Source organism: Salvelinus sp. IW2-2015, linkage group LG4q.1:29, assembly GCF_002910315.2.
Source record: "Salvelinus sp. IW2-2015 linkage group LG4q.1:29, ASM291031v2, whole genome shotgun sequence".
Taxonomy (NCBI): domain Eukaryota; kingdom Metazoa; phylum Chordata; class Actinopteri; order Salmoniformes; family Salmonidae; genus Salvelinus; species Salvelinus sp. IW2-2015.
In genome coordinates this window covers 70,526,459-70,541,160 of record NC_036842.1, presented here as the reverse complement: position 1 = coordinate 70,541,160, position 14,702 = coordinate 70,526,459, and the positions used below count along the sequence as shown (strand labels likewise).

At 42.8% G+C, this 14,702-nt stretch overlaps 1 protein-coding gene across 2 annotated transcripts; it reads right to left on the bottom strand.

Moving 5' to 3' along the window:
* Positions 1-1,625: 1,625 nt before the first annotated feature.
* On the bottom strand, positions 1,626-14,640 carry sh3gl3b (SH3-domain GRB2-like 3b). 2 transcript variants are annotated; one of them, XM_023985573.2, is made up of 11 exons: positions 14,554-14,640; positions 8,989-9,057; positions 8,760-8,832; positions 8,517-8,660; positions 3,855-3,988; positions 3,391-3,549; positions 2,979-3,082; positions 2,708-2,832; positions 2,479-2,511; positions 2,276-2,329; positions 1,626-2,063 (listed from the first exon to the last, which is right to left on the bottom strand). In XM_023985573.2, exons 2-11 carry the CDS (start codon positions 8,995-8,997, stop codon positions 1,855-1,857), a joined length of 1,044 nt encoding a protein of 347 aa, XP_023841341.1. In that variant the 5' UTR covers positions 8,998-9,057; positions 14,554-14,640; the 3' UTR covers positions 1,626-1,854. The 2 variants fall into 2 exon arrangements, with proteins under 2 accessions (XP_023841341.1, XP_023841340.1); XM_023985572.2 differs by having other exon boundaries at positions 14,453-14,584.
* Positions 14,641-14,702: the final 62 nt, after the last annotated feature.

The window sequence follows — 14,702 nt, the reverse complement described above, 5'->3', positions numbered from 1 at the left end:
TAGTGATTGACACAAAATCTCTGACAATATGGCTTACAGCTAAATATTTTCTTGTTCAACATATTATTCCTAGACCCTACAATAGGATATAAATGAGAGGTGATTAATACCTTGTGTGTGTGTGTATTTCCTTACTAATAAAGAAAAATTATGTGTGCAAATACAGTAATTGTCAAGGCTACAGCAACACATTATTAAAAAAGTGCTTAAAGGCAACAAGTGTTTCTACTGTTTGTGGAATGGGGAAAAACTATTAAAGGGATCATATTTAAGTGGATAAAGCACACGCGCGTCTAAAACACCTTTAAAGTGTAGTGTAACATTAAACAGCTATAAAGATCACAAATGGTGTTTGATAAGAGATATTTCCTCTTCTCGTGTTCAAATTGATATGCAGACAAGTCTTAACCCTGACTCTTCCACAACGAAGGCTAGCCCATTCAATAGACGGTAATATTAAACATTATAAACTGGATGGTTCGAGCCCTGAATGCAGATTGGTTGACAGCTGTGGTATATCAGACCGTATACCACAGGTATGACCCCCCAAAACAATTATACTGCTCTAATTATGTTGGTAAGCAGTTTATAGTTGCAATAAAGGCACCTCGGGGTTCTGTGGTATATGGCCAATATATCAAGGCTAAGGGCTGTATCCAGGCACACCGCGTTGCGTCGTCCCTAAGAACAGCCCTTAGCCGTGGTATATTGGCCATATACCACACACCCCCGGGCCTTATTGCTTAATTATACTGTCTACTCCCAAAGCTGTCTGTTGCCTGAGGGGAATTCCCAACGCTCCCCAAATGCTCCGTCTAAACACAAATGCGCCTCTCACACGATACAGTTTCAGAAACATTTGGAACGTTGCTTCTATGAAKGTTTTTTATTTTTTAAGATACTTAAAAAAGTTTAGTGAAGTTGCACCCGGCTTTATTTGTAAACACTGGAAATATGGAATGGTTAAATGGAAATGTGAGTGCAAGGTGAGAGGATGTCGTAATGGTGTGTGAAAACAACTAGGTGCAACTTTCCTAAACTGCGCACAGTAAGTGTATCTTTTGTATTTGAAATATTATTTCTCGCTTATATAAAAGTAAAGTTCCAAAGATATCCAAAACCGTATCGCAAGTGTGTTGCATTTGCATTTCGACAGAGCGTCAGGAATAAACAAGAGCATTGGGATTGTAGTTCACATGGAGCCAGCTGTGGTCCGTAAAATCCTCAGAGAACCCAAAACAGGTTCCAGCTGTAAACTGGGTATACCCCCCTTAGGTTCTCGAGAGCTAAATGAAGACATGAATATTGACCCTGAATATGGTAATAACAGTCCCAAGACTAAAACAAATCTTAATAAAGCAGCTATTGTGTTCCATGATATCACAAAAGTGTGCCGAATTAAAAAGTGTCACTACTAATTTACCCATTATTATGCTGAGGATAGACCACTAGACAACAGATGGGGAAAGTAACAAAAGGTGAGCTTTAGGCCACCTAACAGCACACAATGGAGACAAATATAACTAAGCTGGGCTTTCAAGGGAGAGAGAAAATATTGCATAGGACTGTCTGAAATGGTGTAGCACCCAAAGACATTGCATGTCAATAGCTCTATGGCCTCTGAGAAAATAAGGTGAAATTAAGAATTCACAGATCCAGGAAGAAGTGACAGTACCACCAAACAAGGCCATCGTGAAATGCTTCTAACAGATAAGCTCAGAAATACAAAAAATTCTGTCAATAAACATATCAGAAAGTGGAGTGACATTCATTGCAAAATAAGATTTCCAGAGAGAGTGCTCTGAGGTGATGACTTCATAGCCGGCCCCCATAGCTTGTGGTGCTACCCTGGTATCACTGTGGCAAAGGCACAAGGACATTGACGTAGCTGATGGGAAAAAAGCCAGACTCCCCGCTGATCATGCCCTCATACCAGTTGTCATCAATCTGGTTGGTGAGGATGATGAGGTCGCCCTCCTTGAAGCCCAGCTCTCCTTCATTCTCAGCCACAAAGCGGTAGAGCGCCCGGCAGCAAGGCTGGTCTAGGAAAACCTCACAATCATCTGAAAGAGACCCACAATTGCCTTGAAATTGATATCACTAGATGACCACTAATTAGTCAATCTAAACAGTTAGTACTATTATGCACATACGGGTTATTTCCTTTTAATTTCATTTACATGATTTCCATTTGCTTGTGTCAGCAATATGATAGACAGGACATCATGGAAGGTTTTGGTCTGAAGTCGGTACCATGACCTGTGGGTTTACTCACGGTTACAGATGATGGGACTCTCTGGTCTTAGAGGTATGTTTGTGTACTGGTAATCTGGGATAAGTGGAGAAGGATGACAAGAAATAGCATATCTTAGTTGAAAGTCCTATTTCCCATACAGTTGCTGCATAGAAATATACAAATACTGGTATCCTGTTTTGAAATGCATGAAATGTCATACATTTTAGGGTATCAGTGCTTACTTTTTCCATTGACAGCTTGGCTTATCTGAGCATCTGCAATAAATTATAATGGACATATTAACGACTTAAAATCGGGAAAGCTATAGTGAACCATCCAGATGGCCCCAATTTACAAAAGAGAGAGCATTTTACGATAGTAAAACATGATTTACACTAATAAACAATACAGAAATAACATTATGGAAATGAATTGAACAAATTAAAATTGRTCAACAATTGAGCCAATCACCTGAAGATATAACTGATTTGACTGATGATCTGTGGGAAGATCCATTTTGTTGTGTGTTGATTGTGTTAACCTTAATAGATTTGGGCCTGGGCTCCCTCTTTGGTCGGTTGCTTGCAATGGCTAGCCTAGAAAGAACGGGAGAGACAAGGTCACAAGTTCACAACCATCAACAATGAACCAAACCCAGGCAGTATGACATGTGCCTTGAGTACTGAGTACATGATTAAGTCCCTGTCTGAAGTGTATTTATTAATTTGATTAATACAATCACCTGCCCTGCAGACTTCGATTGAGGCTGTCCAGGATTTGGTAAGACTGGCGGTGATAGTCCAGAGCGGCCCCAATCAAAGCTGATAGGTGAGTCACATGCTCCGCCTGCAAGACCCGACCACAATAGATATCAGCACAGGATTGTCAATCTCACATGGCCAGTATACATGATAATGAGCCAACARGCTAACTTTCATGAACATGTTTAGAGAAATTTGCATCTCCTTGTTTATAAAGAAAAATAAACTTTTGGATATTTCCAACCCGTACACTTCTCCCAAGTTGTTACAGGATTATAATAGGTTGATAACACTAATCCTGAATAGAAGAATATGTTTACACAATTATTATGGTATTTCCGTGACCATAAAGGGAGTGTGTAGTAGAATTGCAGTATTTTTGTTTTTACTCACATCACTTTCTAAGAGGTCGAACATGCTTCTCTTTGCCAGCTCTTTGGAGTCCGAAAACTTCTCCCACGCCTGCATGATCTCCTCGTCAGGTATCTTTCCTTTGCGTCGTTTCTTGTAGTCAAAGTCTAGCCGACGACCTTCAAGTTTTCTTAGGTGGTACTGAAGAATGAATGATAAGTACATATGGATCTGAAAACACCCTTCTGCTTGTGAACAAGCATTTGATCCATACTGTCATAATCAACATTATACATTTATGACACATACAGCCGTAAAATGCACTTGATCTTCATTTACAATGATAGGTAGACATCAAAGGACCTTAAGCCTACAAGCCGTAAATCCAAAGCCTAGTGGCCTACAGCACATGGGTCAAAGACTACTAATCTGATACCCGTTCAGGCTGTTCCCTCCCTGTTCCCTTAATCATTTTGACTATTCTGAGTGATGGAGATGAGCCTCACCCCTATTTCCCTCAACTCTTTGTCCTGGAGTGCCTGCAGTGGGTCGATGAAGTTGTTCTTCACACTGATGTCCAGGGAATCTCTGGCTATGGCCATCTGTTTCAAGGCCTCCCCAATGTCCGCCAGTGCACATCCTACATGGAATTCACAGACATGAAGACACATCTAAAAAAAAAAAAAAAAAAATGATTCTATTGAGCACATCATGTAAAAATGAATAAACTGAGCTATTCAATAATTATAATACATTCCAGGTCATATGATCGACCTCTAGATCTTTGGTCAGGGAGGATATTAGTGTACTAAGTGTTTGTACATCTCTAGGCCTGTACTTTTTTTGGAAGAGGCAAAACTTACTGAAGCGTAGAACCTTACATTAGAATGATATTCAAATCAAATCAAATCAAATCAAATTTTATTAGTCACATACACATGGTTAGCAGATGTTAATGCGAGTGTAGCGAAATGCTTGTGCTTCTAGTTCCGACAATGCAGTAATAACCAACAGTAATCTAACCTAACAATTCCACAACTACTACCTTACACACACACACAAGTGTAAAGGGATAAAGAATATGTACATAAAGATATATGAATGAGTGGTGGTACAGAACGGCATGGCAGATGCAGTAGATGGTATCAGAGTACGCGTATATAATATGAGGATGAGTACTGTAGGGTATGTAAACATAAAGTGGCATAGTTTAAGTGGCTAGTGGTAATTGTATTACAAAGAGGCAAGATGCAGTAGATGATATAGAGTACAGTATATACATATGAGATGGGTAATGTAGGGTATGTAAACATTGTATTAAGTGCATTGTTTAAAGTGGCTAGTGGTACATTTTTACATAATTTCCATCAATTCCCATTTTTAAAGTGGCTGGAGTTGAGTCAGATGTTGGCAGCGGCCGCTAAATGTTAGTGGTGGCTGTTTAACAGTCTGATGGCCTTGAGATGAAGATGTTTTTCAGTCTCTCGGTCCCTGCTTTTGATGCACCTGTACTGACCTCGCCTTCTGGATGATAGCGGGGTGAACAGGCAGTGGCGGGTGGTTGTTGTCCTTGATGACTTTATGGCCTTCCTGTGACATCGGGTGGTGTAGGTTCCTGGGGGCAGGTAGTTTCCCCTGGTGATGCGTTCTGCAGACCTCACTACCCTCTGGAGAGCCTTACGGTTGTGGGCGGAGCAGTTCCGTACCAGGCGGTATACAGCCCGACAGGATGCTCTCGATTGTGCATCTGTAGAAGTTTGTGAGTGCTTTTGGTGACAAGCCGAATTTCTTCAGCTCCTGAGGTTGAAGAGGCGCTGCTGCGCCTTCTTCACAACGCTGTCTGTGTGGGTGACCAATTCAGTTTGTCCGTGATGTGTACACGAGAACTTAAAACTTTCCACCTTCTCCACTACTGACCCGTCGATGTGGATAGGGGGGTGCTCCTCTGCTGTTTCCTGAAGTCCACAATCATCTCCTTTGTTTTGTTGACGTTGAGTGTGAGGTTATTTTCCTGACACCACACTCCGAGGGCCCTCACCTCTCCCTGTAGGCCGTCTCGTCGTTGTTGGTAATCAAGCCTACCACTGTAGTGTCACCGCAACTTGATGATTGAGTTGGAGGCGTGCATGGCCACGCAGTCGTGGGTGAACAGGGAGTACAGGAGAGGGCTCAGAACGCACCTTGTGGGCCCCAGTGTTGAGGATCAGCGGTGAGATGTTGTTACCTACCCTCACCCCTGGGGGCGGCCCGTCAGGAAGTCCAGGACCCAGTTGCACAGGGGGTCGAGACCCAGGGTCTCGAGCTTGATGACGAGTTTGGAGGGTACTATGGTGTTAATGCTGAGCTGTAATCGATGAACAGCATTCTACATGGGTATTCCTCTGTCCAGATGGGTTAGGGCAGGTGGCAGTGTGGTTGCGATTGGCGTCGTCTGTGGACCTATTGGGTCGGTAAGCAAATTGGAGTGGGTCTAGGGTGTCCGGTAGGGTGGAGGTGATATGGTCCTTGACTAGTCTCTCAAAGCACTTCATGATGACGGAAGTGAGTGCTACGGGGCGGTAGTCGTTTAGCTCAGTTACTTAGCTTTCTTGGGAACAGGAACAATGGTGGCCCTCTTGAAGCATGTGGGAACAGCAGACTGGGATAAGGATTGATTGAATATGTCCGTAAACACACCAGCCAGCTGGTCTGCGCATGCTCTGAGGACGCGGCTGGGAATGCGTCTGGGCCTGCAGCCTTGCGAGGGTTAACACGTTTAAATGTTTTACTCACCTCGGCTGCAGTGAAGGAGAGCCCGCAGGTTTTGGTAGGGGCCGTGTCAGTGGCACTGTATTGTCCTCAAAGCGGGCAAAAAAGTTGTTTAGCCTGTCTGGAGCAAGACATCCTGGTCCGCGACGGGGCTGGTTTTCTTTTTGTAATCCGTGATTGACTGTAGACCCTGCCACATACCTCTTGTGTCTGAGCTGTTGAATTGCGACTCGATTTTGTCTCTGTACTGAACTTAGCCTGTTTGATTGCCTTGCGGAGAGAATAGCTACACTGTTTGTATTCGTCATGCTTCCGGTCACCTTGCCCTGGTTAACGCAGTGGTCGCGCTTTCAGTTTCACGCGAATGCTGCCGTCAATCCACGGTTTCTGGTTTGGGAATGTTTTTATCGTTGCTGTGGGTACGACATCGTCAATGCACTTCCTAATGAACTCGCTCACCGAATCAGCATATTCGTCAATATTGTTGTTGGACGCGATGCGGAACATATTCCAATCCGCGTGATCGAAGCAGTCTTGAAGCGTGGATTCAGATTGGTCGGACCAGCGTTGAACAGACCTGAGCGCGGGAGCTTGTTGTTTGAGTTTCTGTTTGTAGGCTGAATCAACAAAATGGAGTCGTGGTCAGCTTTTCCGAAAGGGGGGCGGGGAGGCCTTATAAGCGTCGGGAAATTAGTATAACAATGGTCTAGTGTTTTTCCAGCCCTGGTAGCACAATCGATATGCTGATAGAATTTAGGGAGTTTTGTTTTTAGATTTGTTAAAAATCCCAAGCTACGATGAATGCAGCCTCAGGGTGTGTGGTTTCCAACAGAGTCAGATAAAGTTCGTTCAGGGCCATCGATGTGTCTGCGGGGGGAATATATACGGCTGTGATTATGATTGAAGAGAATCCCTTGGTAGATAATGCGGTACATTTGATTGTGAGTTCAGGTGAACAGAATGACTTGAGTTCCTGTGTGTTGTTATGATGATCACACCACTTCTCGTTAATCATACCCCCCCGCCCTCTTCTTACCGGAAAGATGTTTGTTTCTGTCGGCGCGATGCATGAAGAACCATGGTGCACCGACTCCGTTAGCGTCCCTTGAGTTAGCCATGTTTCCGTGAAGCAGAGCACGTTGCAATCCCTGATGTCTCTCTGGAATGCTACCCGTGCTCGGATTTCATCAACCTATTGTCAAGAGACTGGACATTGGCGAGTAGTATGCTAGGGAGTGGAGCGCGATGTGCCCGTCTCCGAAGCCTGACCACGAGACCGCCTCGTTTTCCCCTTTTTCGGCGTCGCACAGGGTCGCCGGCTGGGATCAGATCCATTGTATTGGGTGGAAGGCAAAACACATTTACATTTACATTTAAGTCATTTAGCAGACGCTCTTATCCAGAGCGACTTACAAATTGGTGCATTCACCTTATGACATCCAGTGGAACAGCCACTTTACATAGTGCATCTAAATCTTTTAAGGGTTACTTATCCTATCCTAGTATTCCTTAAAGAGGTGGGGTTTCAGGTGTCTCCGAAGGTGGTGATTGACTCCGCTGTCCTGGCGTCGTGAGGGAGTTTTGTCCACCATTGGGGGCCAGAGCAGCGAACAGTTTTGACTGGGCTGAGCGGAACTGTACTTCCTCAGTGGTAGGGAGGCGAGCAGGCCCAGAGGTGGATGACGCAGTGCCCTTGTTTGGGTGTAGGGCCTGATCAGAGCCTGGAGGTACTGAATGGTGCCGTTCCCCTCACAGCTCCGTAGGCAAGCACCATGGTCTTGTAGCGGATGCGAGCTTCAACTGGAAGCCAGTGGAGAGAGCGGAGGAGCGGGGTGACGTGAGAGAACTTGGGAAGGTTGAACACCAGACGGGCTGCGGCGTTCTGGATGAGTTGTAGGGGTTTAATGGCACAGGCAGGGAGCCCAACACTGGATCCGTTTCGGGAAAGTCATATTCCTGGTAGGAACGATGATGAGTTGACGTTAATCGTATATTCAGTAGTTCCTCCCGACTGTATGTAATGAAACCTAAGATTACCTGGGGTACCGATGTAAGAAATAACACGTAAAAAAACAAAATACTGCATATTTTCCAAGGAACGCGAAGCGAGGCGGCCATCTCTTTTCGGCGCCGGAAGTTATTGATATTGATTTAACTGCTGAGTGTTGGGTTAAAAACTTTTAGATGTGAGACTCCTAAAGTATCTCACTGGTAACTGCTGAAGTATGTGTTTGGATGTAAAGCATTAGATACTGGGTTACAAACCCGGTTGGCGGACAAAAAATGAACTATCGCTATGCCTAACTGGCCCATAACCTGATCTGAATGTGTATAAAATATGTGGTAGTAGAATATGGTATGATATGTGTCAACTGTAAGCAGAGGCAGTTCGCTCATGTGGGTTACAATTGTTGACGTACCAAAGGCAGAGCCGACTCCCAGTTCTCTGCCGTAGTGCAACATGCAGTTTCCCAGCATTCCCTCAGTCTGGGGGTACCCCACAGCCTTCACCTGCCCACGGATCCTGGACACTGTGTTGAGCATGCCCAGTTTGGCTCTATATGCTATGGATCAATATTAGCATTGGCATAAAATATATCACATATACATTTTGTTGTACAATGAAATCCTATACTGGGCCAATATATCAAGTGATACCATACCTGGGTTTGGCTGGAGGTACTCTGTGGTTTTGGGCACAAGTTCAAGAACCATTTTGTGGGTCACATCAATTCTCTAAAAGAGAATAATCAATGACAGAGGGGAAAATTCCGTATCAGTGTTTTTGTCCCCTCCACATAATTCCGAACAGTGTTCGACATTGTTCTACCTAATTTGACAAATTATTGTGTAAAAAAGGAATAATAGAAATGTAATAAAGCCCTGCCTCACCCTTTCCATTTTTTGAAATTCTTCATCCAGCTTTGTTCCCTCAGCCCCAATTATCTTCTCACTCAATAGCTGTGGCAAGATAAGATATTAAAATATGAGGAAAGAGTGTATAATGGCAAAAGACAAAGCAAAAATCTTACTCTCTMTCAATAAATAAGTTGGTATACAATTTGTATGGTAACGTGCTCACTCTCCTCATGAAGTTTATTTATATGTTTGCATCAAAACATTCAAATTAAAAGGCGGACTACCGTAATGACGAAAAAATTATTTCCCCCTCCAGAATGAATGGGGCCCTGTACTGGCAAAACCAAATATTGCTAATAAGTAACTAGTAAAGTGAAAGTAACCTAGGCTACAACTGTCACGACTCCGACCGAGGCAGGCTCTCCTTCCCATTCGGGTGGCGCTCGGCGGTCYTCGTCACCGGCCTATTAGCTGCCACTGATCCTTTTCTCCCCCTCCTTATGTGTTTATTGGTTACACCTGTTTTGTGTTTGTGCTTAATTAGTTGGGCTTTATCAGTCAGCCGGCCCGCCCGTTTCTTTGTGCGGGATTGTTAGTGTGTAAGCTTGGTGTTTGTTCGGACTTATGTTATGTATGTTCGAGTTTGTTTACTGACTGTTTTTCGTTCCCGTGTCTGGGGCAGTTTATGTAGAGCACCCAGTGTATAGTGGGGTGGGCGAAGTGCCGTGTTTCATTAAAAGGAACATTGTAATTGAATCCTCTGTTTTCCTGCGCCTGACTTCGCACCCAGTCCTTACAACATCCAAAAACTGGTGTAACTCTACACGGATGTACACAACTAGTGTAAAGGTTTCCACTAGATTATAACAATAAAGCCTGCACAATTTCAAACCACACTTACTGTCAACATGTCTAGTCCTTTGCGGGTCATTCGAAGAGCACTCACTGTCAGTGCTGGCATGCACATTACAAGGAGTATGAAGTGTCAGCATGTACAAACATGAACACTTACTAGCATAAGACCGAACTAAATGTTATGCCTGGAAGGTAATTGTGTGATTTGTATGCATGTTAACCTTTCTAGCCCCGGCGTTCCGCTAGCGGAACTCCTCCCACATTCCACTGAAAAGGCAGAGCGCGAAATTCAAAAAATATTTTTTAGAAATATTTAACTTTCACACATTAACAAGTCCAATACAGCAAATGAAAGATACACATCTTGTGAATCCAGTCAACATGTCCGATTTTTAAATGTTTTACAGCGAAAACACCACATATATTTATGTTAGCTCACCACCAAATACAAAAAAGGACAGACATTTTTCACAGCACAGGTAGCATGCACGAAACCAACCAAACTAACCAAGAACCAACCAAACTAACCAAGAAACAACTTCATCAGATGACAGTCCTATAACATGTTACACAATAAATCTATGTTTTGTTCGAAAAATGTGCATATTTGAGGTATAAATCAGTTTTACATTGCTGCTACCATCACAGCTACCGTCAGAAATAGCACCGAAGCAGCCAGAGTAATTATAGAGACCAACGTGAAATACCTAAATACTCATCATAAAACATTTCTGAAAATACATGGTGTACAGCAAATTAAAGACAAAACATCTTGTGAATCCAGCCAATATTTCCGATTTTTTAAGTGTTTTACAGCGAAAGCACATATAGCCTTATATTAGCTTACTACAATAGCCTACCACACAACCGCATTCATTCATCAAGGCACGTTAGCGATAGCAATAGGCACGTTAGCGTTAGCGAATAAAACCAGCAAAAGATATACATTTTCACTAACCTTCATAAACCTTCCTCAGATGACAGTCCTATAACATCAGGTTATACATACACTTATGTTTTGTTCGAAAATGTGCATATTTAGAGCTGAAATCAGTGGTTATCCATTATGCTAACGTAGCAACTTTTTCCCAGAATGTGCGGATATTTCTATTAGACTCTCACCTATTCTGACCAAATAGCTATTCATAAACATTACAAAAAATACATGTTGATAGGAAATGATAGATACACTAGTTCTTAATGCAATCGCAGTGTTAGAATTCTAAAATATCTTCATTACGACATAAGGCTTATGTTATAGCGAGAGAGTGGCCAAAACCTGGGCGCAAAACTACTAGTACACAGTTCGACAGATATATGAATAGCATCACAAAATGGGTCCTACTTTGGTGATCTCCATCAGAATGTTGTACAAGGGGTCCTTTGTCCAAGAACAGTCGTTGTTTGATTTAGAACATCGTTTTTCCCTCTTGAATTAGCAACACACTGGCCAAGTGGCGCGAAGCTCTCCATCGTCAACAAACACAGAAACGCAACACGCCAACGTCCAAAAAATTTCAATAATCTAATAAAACTATATTGAAAAACATACTTTACGATGATATTGTACATGTATCAAATAAAATCAAAGCCGGAGATAGTATTCGCCTATAACGACAGCTTTCCAGAAGGCAATTCCAGGTTCATCTTCGCGCTTTCCAGAAAACAGGAAATGGCGGACACGTCATTCCAAGAGGATTTATTCCACCTCAGACCAAGATAATCACTTAATTTCTTCTCTCACTTCCTCTGACATCTTAGGGAAGGTGTATGACGTACATGTATACTCATACGTATCATGCCATTTATAGGCAGGCCCTTGAACAGAGCATAATTTTCAGACTTTCCACTTCCTGGTCAGAAAGTGTGCTGCCAAATGTTTTACTCACAGACAAAATTCAAACGTTTTAGAAACTAGATTTGTTTTCTATCCAATAGTAATAATAATATGCATATTGTACGAGCAAGAATTGAGTACGAGGCCGTTTAAATTGGGCACGATTTTCCCCCAAAGTGAAAACAGCGCCCTCTGTCCTCATCAGGTTAACAAGCAGTCTCTCCATTGGCCAATCATAACTGAATACATTTAGAAACATAAGGCTTATAGTAAGTCCAGTATTGCATGCATGGTAAGCCTAAGCCATTAAATGCAGGGTTCTAAATTACATGGGTGTCTGGTTGGCACTCAAATGAAATCAGGGCACCCCCATAATAGTAGAACAATATGGGCAACAGCATGGAAATGGTGTTGAAAATTGGCACCCAATGTGAATGCAATTAGGATTTAAAATCTCCTACACATTCATACCTGTGCTGTAGGCATTACTATCACTTATGTGTGATTCATGCTTCATTTTCACACTTGAGTTGTAAAAGTTAGCCTAATTGTTCCTCCTCTATAGAAACCAAGCATTACCACACTGATACCTGTGTTGTGTCAAGATAACAACCTCTCCCTCAATGTGATCAAGACAAAGGAGATGATTGTGGACTACAGGAAAAGGAGGACCGAGCACGTCCCCATTCTCATCGACGAGGCTGTAGTGAGGCAGGTTGAGAGCTTCAAGTTCCTTGGTGTCCACATCACCAACAAACGATCATGGTCCAAACACACCAAGACAGTTGTGAAGAGGGCACGACAAAGCCCATTCCCCCTCAGGAGACTGAAAAGATTTGGCATGGGTCCTCAGATCCTCAAAAAGTTCTACAGCTGCACCATCGAAAGCATCCTGACTGGTTGCATCACCACCTGGTATGGCCACTGCTCAGCCTCCATCTGCAAGGCACTACAGAGGGTAGCTCGTACGACCCAGTACATCACCAGGGCCAAGATTCCTGCCATCCAGGACCTCTATACCAGGTGGTGTCAGAGGAAGGCCCTAAAAATTGCCAAGACTCCAGCCACCCTAGTCATAGACTGTTCTCTCTGCTACCGCACGGCAAGCGGTACCGGAGCGCTAAGTCTAGGTCCAAAAGGCTTCTTAACAGCTTCTACCCCCAAGCCATAAGACTTCTGAACAGCTAATCAAATGGTTACCCAGACTATTTGCATTGTTCCCACCCCACATTTTTACACTGCTGCTACTCTCTGTTTATTATCCATGCATAGTCACTTTAACTCTACCTACCTGTACATATTACCTCGACTAACCGGTGCCCCCACACATTGACTTTGTACCAGTACCCCAGTATATAGCCTCGCTACTGTTATTTTATTGTTGCTCCTTAATTTTTGTTATTTCTTTTTTACTTAAGTGTATTTAGTAAACACTTAATTAAAACGGCATTGTTGGTTAAGGGCTTGTAAGTAAGCATTTCACTGTAAGGTTGTATTCGGCGCATGTGACAAATACAATTTGATCTGACCTGCCCTGCCCTTTCCAACAATGTCAAAATCAGAGCTCAAAGACATTTGGTATATCCTTATTTACACTGAACAAAAATATAAAAATGCAACATGTAAAGTGTTGGTCCCATATTTCATGAGCTGAAAAAAAAGATCCCTGAAGTTTTCCATACACACAGAAAGCTTATTTCTCAAAAATGTTGTGCACAAATTTGTTTATATGCCTCTTAGTGAGCATTTCTCCTTTACCAAGATAATACATCCACCTGACAAGTGTGGTATATCAAGAAGCTGATTAAATAGCATGATCATTACACAGGTGCACCTTGTGCTGGGGGACAACAAAAGGCCACTCTAAAATYTGCAGTTGTCACACAACACAATGCCACAGATGTCTCAAGTTGAGGGAGCGTGCAATTGGCATGCTGACTGCAGAAATGTCCACCAGAGCTGTTGCCAGAGAATTGAATGTTCATTTTTCTACCATAAGCCACCATCAATGTAATTTTAGAGTATTTGGCAGTACGACCAACCAGCCTCACAACCGCTAACCAGGACCAGCCTGCACAAGACTTCAACAGCCGGCTTCTTCACCTGCGGGATCGTCTGGGGGGAGCCCCTAAGAATTGATTTCTGATTTCCTGATATGAATTGTAACTCAGTCAAATATTTTTAATTGTTCCATTCATATTTTTGTTCAGTATACATCAATTGTATGTTATGCAGTTAACTGACTGAAGCTGTAGGTCAGTCATGGACATCTCACTCCAGCGTTAATGCTAAATTGTAATTATTTCACCACTATGGCCTGTTTATTGCCTTACCTCCCTAATCTTACTACATTTGCACACACTGTATATATATTTTTATATTGTGTTATTGACTGTACGTTTGTTTATCCCATGTGTAACTGTGTTGTTTGTGTCGCACTGCTTTGCTTTATCTTGGCCAGGTCACAGTTGTAAATGAGAACTTGCTCTCAACTGGCCTACCTGGTTAAATAAAAGGTGAAATAACAAAACATTATTTATTTTTTTATAAATAAAATGCCTGTAGATCCCCAGTTTATTGGCTTTACTGTGTAGATAGCATAGGCCTATCAAGAGGTCTTTACAGTTGATAGTGGTTGGTAAGGCCTATACTGCCCTAAAATAAAGACATGAATTCATTGCCCTTCTTGGCGCGTTGCCACAAAACGTCATTCTAAATTATCGCTGAGGCAACGGTTGCTTGCTGAAGTGTATGGGCTTTATCCACATGGCGCCATGCTAACAATGCACTGTGTCGTCTCCTTACCTGACTTGCTTTGTGAAATTGCTTCTTCAACCCGGCTACCGACATCCTTCGAGAATCAAAAGGTCTAAATAATATATGGAAAGAAATAATGGGATGCCAACCGTGCTCTAATAGTTGACCCGTTGGTTAGCTACATTGCGTCCAGATTGCCCTCCAGTCCGTCTCCATCGTCGCAATGTATCAATGCGCTAAATCACTTCACMAGGTCTGTTGAGTCCTCGAACACGATTGGTTGAGAGCTTCTGGTTGA

What these genes read in the sequence shown, in the direction of transcription:
- sh3gl3b (XM_023985572.2), bottom strand. Translation starts at nt 14,497, where the DNA reads ATGTCGGTAGCCGGGTTGAAGAAGCAATTTCACAAAGCAAGTCAG. An exon ending in AATTTCACAAAGCAAGTCAG is followed by an intron (nt 9,058 to 14,452) that starts GTAAGGAGACGA and finishes ATCTTGCCACAG; the next exon opens with CTATTGAGTGAGAAGATAAT. An exon ending in GTACCTCCAGCCAAACCCAG is followed by an intron (nt 8,661 to 8,759) that starts GTATGGTATCAC and finishes ATTGATCCATAG; the next exon opens with CATATAGAGCCAAACTGGGC.